The 8,844-nt window shown below is 44.2% G+C and overlaps 2 protein-coding genes across 2 annotated transcripts; both read right to left on the minus strand.

Moving 5' to 3' along the window:
• Positions 1-1,345: 1,345 nt before the first annotated feature.
• LOC118960379 lies at positions 1,346-2,771 on the minus strand. Its single transcript, XM_036974512.1, has 3 exons — positions 2,065-2,771; positions 1,800-1,875; positions 1,346-1,534 (listed from the first exon to the last, which is right to left on the minus strand). Exons 1-3 carry the CDS (start codon positions 2,710-2,712, stop codon positions 1,383-1,385), a joined length of 876 nt encoding a protein of 291 aa, XP_036830407.1. The 5' UTR covers positions 2,713-2,771; the 3' UTR covers positions 1,346-1,382.
• A 3,003-nt stretch (positions 2,772-5,774) lies between these two features.
• Positions 5,775-8,269, minus strand: LOC118960381. Its single transcript, XM_036974514.1, has 5 exons — positions 7,300-8,269; positions 6,897-6,954; positions 6,505-6,652; positions 6,373-6,409; positions 5,775-6,140 (listed from the first exon to the last, which is right to left on the minus strand). Exons 1-5 carry the CDS (start codon positions 7,486-7,488, stop codon positions 5,796-5,798), a joined length of 777 nt encoding a protein of 258 aa, XP_036830409.1. The 5' UTR covers positions 7,489-8,269; the 3' UTR covers positions 5,775-5,795.
• Between the last annotated feature and the right edge of the window lie 575 nt (positions 8,270-8,844).

Here is an 8,844-nt window from a genome sequence, read left to right on the forward strand (position 1 = left end):
CAGCCTGGTGCAGGGGGCTGCCACCGGAGGGCTGGTGCGTGGAGGTGGTGACAGATAGACCGGACCGTGCAGGCGCACTGGAGCTCTTGAGCACCGAGCCTGCCCAACCTTACCCGGTTGAATGGTCCCGGTCGCCCTGCCAGTGCGGCGAGGTGGAATAGCCCGCACTGGGCTATGCAGGCGAACCGGGGACACCGTGCGCAAGGCTGGTGCCATGTAAGCCGGCCCAAGGAGACGCACTGGAGACCAGATGCGTAGAGCCGGCTTCATGGCACTTGGCTCGATGCCCACTCTAGCCCGGCCGATACGCGGAGCTGGAATGTACCGCACCGGGCTATGCACCCGCACTGGGGACACCGTGCGCTTCACAGCATAACACGGTGCCTGCCCGGTCTCTCCAGCCCAACCGGTAAACACAGGAAGTTGGCGCAGGTCTCCTACCTGGCTTCGCCACACTTCCTGTGTGCCCCCCCCCCCCCCAAGACATTTTTGGGGCTGACTCTCGGGCTTCCATCCACGCCGCCGTGCTGCCTCCTCATACCAGCGCCTCTCCGCCTTCGCCGCCTCCAGCTCTTCTTTGGGGCGGCGATATTCTCTAGGCTGTGCCCAGGGTCCTTTACCTTCCAATTCTTCCTCCCATGTCCATTCCTCTTTTCGCTGCTGTAGCTGTTGCCCGTTACCACGCCGCTTGGTCCTGTTGTGGTGGGTGATTCTGTAACGGTTCTCTTGCGGTGAAGGAGAGGCGGACCAAAACGCAGCATGGTGATGATTCATGTTTGTTTAATTAAGGAAAACTATACATGAATAAACTACAAAACAATGAAATGTGAAAACCTAAACAGTCCTATCTGGTGCAAACACAGAGACAGGAACAATCACCCACAAACACACAGTGAAACCCAGGCTACCTAAATATGGTTCCCAATCAGAGACAATGACTAACACCTGCCTCTGATTGAGAACCATATCAGGCCAGACATAGAAATAGACAAACAAGACATCCAACATAAAATGCCCACTCAGATCACACCCTGACCAACCAAAACATAGAAACATACAAAGCAAACTATGGTCAGGGTGTGACAGTGGGACATATCTGAAGTAGTATGTGTGTGTGCTCAATGAATCACACTGTGTGTGTGTGTGTGTGTGTGTGTGTGTGTGTGTGTGTGTGGGTGGGGGGGGGGGGGGGGGGTGCATGTTCTATACATTATTCAGGACAACATTAGTTTGTTTAGCCTACACCGTGACTATGACTGCATAATAAACTAAACTAAATATACTATGTATTTTCTAATCAAATGTGTTAACAGGGCAACACAAAAGAAGACAAAGGCCATCAATTCAATGCAAATATTACTGTATTAAAGGAAATTGTTGTATTAAGCTTGCTTTGAAAACCGTTTGAATGGCTTGGATAGGCCTATGGAGATGGTGGAAAACATCCTGATTAGAAGGGGACGTTTGCGAGGCTTCTCCTGTTGAGAGGTGGAGGGAAGACCCTCTGGGAGTCCAAACGTGGCAGGATGTGCCACTATGTTGGGCGACAGAAGAGAGAGAGAGTTGACATGTACTTTCATTTAGAAATGATGATATATTGTATTCTTAGTTTCAACTCATTATTACTTTCACAAATAAATGAGAACCAGAATCTTGAGATTTGGAAACTATAAATAATTTTACATAAGAGATTACTATCGATAATATATAATGTACTGTATATAGGGTTTAATATTTTTGCAATAGCAGCTTTGTACACCAATATCTCAAACAGTAAATGTCCTGCTGTATGGACTTACACATGATCTCTTCAGCAGTAGTCTGGTCTTTGGATTCAGAATGGCGGGAATTCTTCTTGTTTCCCATCATGAATGGCTAAAACAAAAACATGTCAAAACAACTGTCACAGCAGAACAATCTCACGGTAATAACGATCACATCTTACACACCAGCACAACAAGATTTATAAATGGTTTTGGAATTAATGGATGGTTTTACATTTTCTCTAAATAACATTGTTTACTCACATTGACACAATTGTTAACTTAAATAAGTGTGATGTACCTTTAAGTTGAATTTCAGTCTGGCAAGCCTTTGTAGGAAAGACAGCTTCCCTCTGGTAGCCTTCACATCTTCAGCCATGAGAAGAGCTTCTGGCCTGGTGGCTTCGAAAGATGTTCTTGAGGCTGCTCTTGATGCCTCGTTACAACTGTGGAGAAGCTCCTTGCTCAATGACTTCACAAGAATCCTATTGAAAGTGGAGTCCTGAGTCGACACGGCCAGTTGGAGTATTTTCTCTGAGCCAAACTCCTTCAACAGATGTTTGTAGACGGTGCTGTATACTTTGTGACTCTTCAGGTTCTTGGGATAAGCTTGGGTCTCAGAGCAGCCTGACCATGCACAGAAGGCAGCTATAACTTTTGGAATCAGGTCTTGTGACGTGCGTGTGACGTCAGTTGGGTACAGATCAGTTTGGGTTTGTATTTTTGACAGAAGTCTCACCACTAACATGCTGATGAGGCCGGTGAAGTCATCATCACCGACTAAGTTAACAGTGGATGGGGTTGAAAGCGAGGCAACATCCGGGCTGGTTGAATTCTGATCACAAACAATGCTCTGAGGTACACCGAAACAACTGATGGTATCCCTTTCCTCAGCATCTATGTTGTCCTCAAAGCCTCGTGCAGCATTGGAGGTCCCACTTGTTGTCATGCTGATGGCGGAGAAAGATGGCAGAGGGTAGGACTTACCACTCAGTAGACTGCCTATATCAGTTACAGTTCCGGTTGGAGATGACCCTCTGCTTTGTGCATCAGAAACCACAGAGTCCATGACCTGGCTTACCATTACTTTGGTAAACAGGCTGACTGTGTCACTAAATGCTGATGTAGAAAAAGAACATGAAATCCTATCTTCAGATACGCTAGCCGGCACACTAACTCCCTGAGCCAAACTCATTGAAGCTGTAGAGGGCACAAGGCTAGGAAGCAAGAGGCGCTTCACAGACTCCTCTGCAAAAAGCTGAACCAGCTTGTAAGCTGTGGGCTTCCCCACCGTCTTGTCATTCCTCTTCAGCTCAGTAAGGACTGTATCGGATGCACTCTTTCCAGCTGTCAGAACCAGAGGGGTCAAGTTGCTCTCAGAAATGATGCGGTTGACTTGGTGAGTAAGATCACGTGAGAGAGCACCAATCCTACCCTGAGATATGAGCTCCTCCAGTCTTGCTATTGCAGCTGTTAGATCAGGGTGGAATGCAACCTCCCCTTCTTCCTCTGGATGTACCTCCTTTATGATGGTATCCACTATTGCAGACATGCTTTCCCTGGCATCACACACCAATGTTTTTGGCTTAGTAGATTTGCCCTTGTCGATGACTGAGCATCTCACAATGGGCTGAGTAATACTCTCTGGTAAATCAGAAGAGATGGGAGTGCCAGGGAGTGAAAATTCCCACTCTGACTTCTTTGATCTGGCAGTTGAGGATGACAACGAGGAGGAAGAACGCTGTGGCGCTTGATAGATCAGTTCCTCACCACATTCACTGCTTACCCTTTCAACATCCTTCAGCATCATTCCAACCACATTCTCTATTTGTGAAAGCGCAGTCACCGTTTGGTCAGATTTTGACAGCTCTTTCTGAATTAAAACCAGAATATGGCTGAGGGTCTTTTTGGCTTGAGCTGTTGTTGCTTTGACTTGATTTTGCCATGCAAAATAATTCCTCATCTTTGTCTTCACATTGTGGTAAATAGTCTTTGCAGTTGTCCAGATCTTCTTCTCAGATACTTCCAAACCAGACTGTGAGCCTTTGGGTGTGGCCTCAGTGTACTCTGAGGTTTTCTCATCACTCTGTTGAAGCATAGAGTCTGCCTGCCATAGAGTAGTAGAAGACTCTGTGGGTGGGAAAAGGCTCTTCATGTCATTTGTAATTGATCCAACGATTTCAAAAGCAGTTATATCTGTATGCCTTAAGGAAATTGTTGATTTTGCTGGCAACATCTGAGAATCTGTCTGGCTGGAACTGACTTTGCTGGGAAAGCTACTGACTGATTTGATCAGTATTTTTCGCACTTCGTTGGTAGCGTTCATCTGGAACTCCTCACTGGAGAGTTTCTCAATGACTGAGGCTGGAGTATCTCTTAATCCTTCCAACCATGAAGAACCAGACACAGGCATGTCTTCTAGATAAGACATGACACTGTCCAAAAAGCCACAGACTTCAAGGGAGTTGTAAGAGGAACCCTCTGCAACAGATGATGTGCATTCCAAATCTGCCACCTCTGACCTATACATGGTCACAATCTGGGACAAGACCTCTTTGGTGCAGGGCACCATGTTGGAATCACAGAGAGACAGTAATGGTTGAGAGTTCTCACTTTGGCATTGACGGAGAGAACCAAGTCCTGTTGAGTTGACCACTTGCAGTATTGCCTCACTCTTACTGGTTTCAGGTTGCTTTGGTGTTTTCTCTCCTACAGAGTCAGTTGAATCACATCCATCAGATAAAGAAGATGAACTACGTTCTGATATAGGGGATTCACTCCTACATGGGGAAGGCAAGCTCAGGATTGAAACAGGCAGATCACTGGAGTCAGTATGCTCCAGAAGCACAGCACTGGAGTCAGCTTTTTCCATAAGTTCTTCCCCTTGGACTGGAGCTCCACCCATTCTGAGGAACAATGTCTCCAGCTTTGCCTGAAGTCTCTCGCAGAGTCTACGAGCTGCATGGAAGGGTTTCCGCTTTGTCGTACAGTGTCCCACTTGGGTATCTCTCTGGGTGCTTGTTGGCTGATCTAATTCAGCATACTGCACAATGTCCTTGACATCTTCAACAAAGTTATCAATTATTTGTGATGCCTCAGATTCTACTTTGGTCTGTATGAGCTCAGTGGCCGCAGAATCAAGGATCCTGTCAGATGGGCTAGATGCATTCATCAAGCTTGGAGTGGTACTAAACGAATGAGAAGGTTGAACCATACCAGAGATATCGCTCATTAACCTTCTCACAAGAATTTCACTCACAGCCTTTGAGGCTTTGGTCTTGAACTTCACACTAAACAGAGTGCCAAGATTTTGCATCATTGCTTTGCAAGATGTACATATTATGTTCAGCTCCTCTGGAACAGGAGAGTCTTCAACATCCAGGTGCTCCACTACAAGGTCACTGCCAGATGCCAACATTTTAACTTTCACAGCCACTTCTCGAAAAACCTTAGCCAATTCCGGATCTTCTTTTTCCAATTCACCCACCATCTCTGCGATAACAGTCATCACTTCTTCTGTTGCAGGTGGAATGCATGACTCTAATACAGAGGTAGAGCTCTGGTCCTCTGGGGTGGTGTGATCATCAAAACATTTCTGGACCATGTTGACCATTTGTTCAGCGGCCTGGGTACCAGAAGAAATAGGGGAGGATCGCCCTGAAATGGCTCTGCTGATGGTCGCAGAGAGGGCAGAGTTAAGCTGTTCGACCACCACCTTGATAAGACCAACAGTCAGCTCAGGTGGGCAAGAGGACAGGATATTATGATCAGACAGTTGCTCCTGGACACTTTTGATGATTCTGTCCTCTGTCATTCCCAGGAGGACTTTCACTGAAGTCTGGGAACTTTAAAACGAACAAGCAAAGCATGATAATTCCTGTCTTAACTTGGCAAATCGGTCAAGCGTTGTAATTTTAGTATTCTAAATATCTACATGTCCTTTTGATCGCTTTACATGCTCATTCATTTGAATATGCTCAAAGGCTGATACATGACATTTTGTACTACATCAGATAGAGTAAATTGCATTGGCTAACACTGGGATAGATGATCTTGGTGAAATCCATACATGAAAACCTTGAGGGGAACATACCTCTTAGAAGAGGGTGTTAGGGACCTGAGATGTTGAGCCCCTGTGCCGCCCTTATACATTTTCTTCGCCAGATATCTAACTTCCTGGATGAGCTCCAGTCTTTCCTGATCAAAGGCAGCAAAGGATCTTGCACTGCCACCCCTCTTGGGTGAGTCAGTGTCGTCGTCAGCAAAGTCCTTTACCCCAAGTACGCGGGCCAGGGCTGGCAGCAGGATCTGCAGGGTGGTCTGTGCGATGAAGGTTACAATTGTCTTGCACAATTTGGCAAGCTGTTCCTTCGTCATCTGTTTTGAACAAACAGAACAAAAACAGTCTTTTCAATGGAACTGTGATGTAAAGTATTCTAGATCGAACAGAATGCATTTGATCAACATTGTTATTCTTGTCTGTGACTGAATTCAAAGTTTGATGAAGTCTGACAGAGAACATGAATAACAGAATATGACTTGATGGCTAATCTCTGAATTCAACAGATCATTGACACATCAAAGGTCAAAGGCAGGTAGGGAAACTTACAGGGTTTTTTAGTCCTTTGTAGATCACTTGCCACTGCCTAGACAATTTAAAATAAGTGTTTTAGTTAGTGTTTAGTTCCCACTGCACAATATTTCATAAATGTTGAACATTACAGAAAAACCTTTAACATACTCATCAGTAAGATTGCGCAGGAATGAGATGAGGATTGGGTAGGAGTATTCCATCTCATCCTTGTTGCCTGGGCCGAATGCAGCCTTAACAGCTTTCTTCTCCAGGAGCTCAATTACAGATCCTCTATCCAGGTGTTTATTCCTGGAGACTAAAGATGTGATTGCCGTAGAGGAAGTAGAAACAAAATTAAAGAGAAATCAGACGTTTTATCTCTTAATACTCTGATTTCATTGTTTAAGGGTTTTAGAATAGGCCTATTTTAATAAAGCTATTTATGTGACCTTTCTTACTGATTACAGAAGACTACAGTTTCATTGAAAATGGATAGCACAACCTGCACATCACAGACAGAATAGAGAAACAATGTAGTACTACAGAGGTAAATCTCTGACCTGCATCGTTGTCAGTGCCCAGCTTCCTTGACTTCTTGCCACTCCTCTTACTTTTTGCCTAGGATAGAACAGAACAGATTCTAGATCTCAAATGATGGCAGACATGTAACACCAGGGCCCGTATACATAAAGTTCATCAGATAAGGAGTGGGCTCAACCTTGCCCAAATAATTGTATTCATTAGGATCTCAAATGCAAAACTGATCCTAGATAAGCACTCCTACTCTGAGACAATTTATGAATAGGCTATGGGCCAGGTCAAAGCAGCTCTTAAAACACGTTTTGAAAACAGCTACTACGTATGTTGTTATCTGAGATATAGATATCTATGGTATGACTGCTATCAGGTACAGAGTGTAACCCAGTAGGCCTATTATGTGCTCTGTCACTCCTGCCATCTTACCTTCCTTCCTTTCTTGGCCTCCTCTTTGGGCGTGGCCACCGGTTCTTCCTCAACAACTTCCTTTCCTTCCCTCTGAGGATCACCATCCTCCCTCTGTGCTACCTGAAGGACAGACATTCCAATAAGTAATAATATGTCAATGTCAGAGTAGATCTGTGCAGAGGACATCATAAATAGAGCTACAGCCATATCAGCGCTAAGCTGGTGACTTTATAAAGAATGGTACATTTGCTTTACAATATGTTATAGCTTTTTACAAGAAATATCCGCTTATATTGCTTTACCCTTTTTTACTTTCCCCCAATATTGCATGAAGTAATTTAGCATACCCTTTCTTCATCCATTCAAGCTATTTTATATCTCAAAAAGCATTTCCTTGTCTGTGTTGGTTACATTCAAGTTGAGTTCAGGTCGAGAGTGAGGACAATATTGCAAGCAGGGACTGTAATTTAGGGCTACATGCTACGTCATGGAACGTTAGACCTTTATGACATCACAAATAGTATTTTTAGGAAGAGCGCGGGAAAGGTTACTTGCCCACTCAGTAGGACTAGCTAATATTGACAGAAATTTCCCCGTCAAACGTTTTCGATTGCCTACCCCTACGCCTTCCATCGAACATGGTCCTGCCTTTGCAATATTGTCTCTCTTGTGGATTTACTTACGTATGACATGTAGGCTTACTGTGTCGGATCAAGTTGATTGATCTGTCCTAGTCAGCCTTAGGTTGAACCCAAAATCTGCTGGGAAATATTTGTTAATAATATTCATTTCAATGTCGTTTTATTCTTTGATTTAGTCCCAATCCAATCCTATTGTTGGCTGCCAATCCCCACCAAATATGTCATTGTAGGACATACTGTAGCGGGAGAAAGTGAGAGCTGCAACGCGGACGCGTTCGGTGGCTCCTTCAGTGCAGATGCAAGCGCGTATGCCAGTGCCACTAAAGCCCGGGCTTGTGAGGCAGTAGTCTACAACGCTGACAGGCAACACCTTGTCATTTTATTAACTCACTATAATTACATTGTCTTCTTCATTCATTTCGATTGCACTTCCTTTCGTGGTGAAATTAGTTTTGATTACTATTAACTTTAATCTACAGAGTTTAAGTGTTTATGTTGCCCACGTCATCATGTGATGCTGTGAGCAAACAATTTATGGCCAGCCTTCCTAGATAGGCCTGGGTTGCATAACACTATGAATCTGGGAAAACATAACACTTAAAAAAAAGTTTTACAGTGCAAAAATAGCGTAGGCCTACTTGTGTACTATTCAAATCCACACTAAAGCCACACCTCTTCACACAGACGTACCCAGATTCTGTTGTTTTAGCTTTAACCTCTGTTAAATTCACTTCCCTGGTTAATCTGTCATCATGTTTCGTGTTCTCCATGGTTAATCTGTCTCTATGTTTAGTGCACTTTAATATAGCCTGTTTACTTATTTGAATGTTTGATTATATTTATTTTTATCCTGCAGATTTTGTTGTGGATTTAAATTGACTTTGGGTGTCTTGAAAATCACTTAAAATAGCACTGTTGGGGA

Source organism: Oncorhynchus mykiss, unplaced genomic scaffold (genome assembly GCF_013265735.2).
Source record: "Oncorhynchus mykiss isolate Arlee unplaced genomic scaffold, USDA_OmykA_1.1 un_scaffold_621, whole genome shotgun sequence".
Lineage (NCBI taxonomy): Eukaryota > Metazoa > Chordata > Actinopteri > Salmoniformes > Salmonidae > Oncorhynchus > Oncorhynchus mykiss.

Excerpts from the sequence above, each read along its gene's own strand:
- LOC118960379 (XM_036974512.1), bottom strand. The coding sequence starts at position 2,712 with ATGACAACAAGTGGGACCTCCAATGCTGCACGAGGCTTTGAGGACAAC. Across the intron at positions 1,876-2,064 it reads GACTGAAATTCAACTTAAAG|CCATTCATGATGGGAAACAA; the intron begins GTACATCACACT and ends TTTTTGTTTTAG. Across the intron at positions 1,535-1,799 it reads TACTGCTGAAGAGATCATGT|TGGCACATCCTGCCACGTTT; the intron begins GTAAGTCCATAC and ends CGCCCAACATAG.
- LOC118960381 (XM_036974514.1), bottom strand. The coding sequence starts at position 7,488 with ATGGCTGTAGCTCTATTTATGATGTCCTCTGCACAGATCTACTCTGAC. Across the intron at positions 6,955-7,299 it reads AGGCCAAGAAAGGAAGGAAG|GCAAAAAGTAAGAGGAGTGG; the intron begins GTAAGATGGCAG and ends GTTCTATCCTAG. Across the intron at positions 6,653-6,896 it reads GGGCACTGACAACGATGCAG|TCTCCAGGAATAAACACCTG; the intron begins GTCAGAGATTTA and ends TCACATCTTTAG.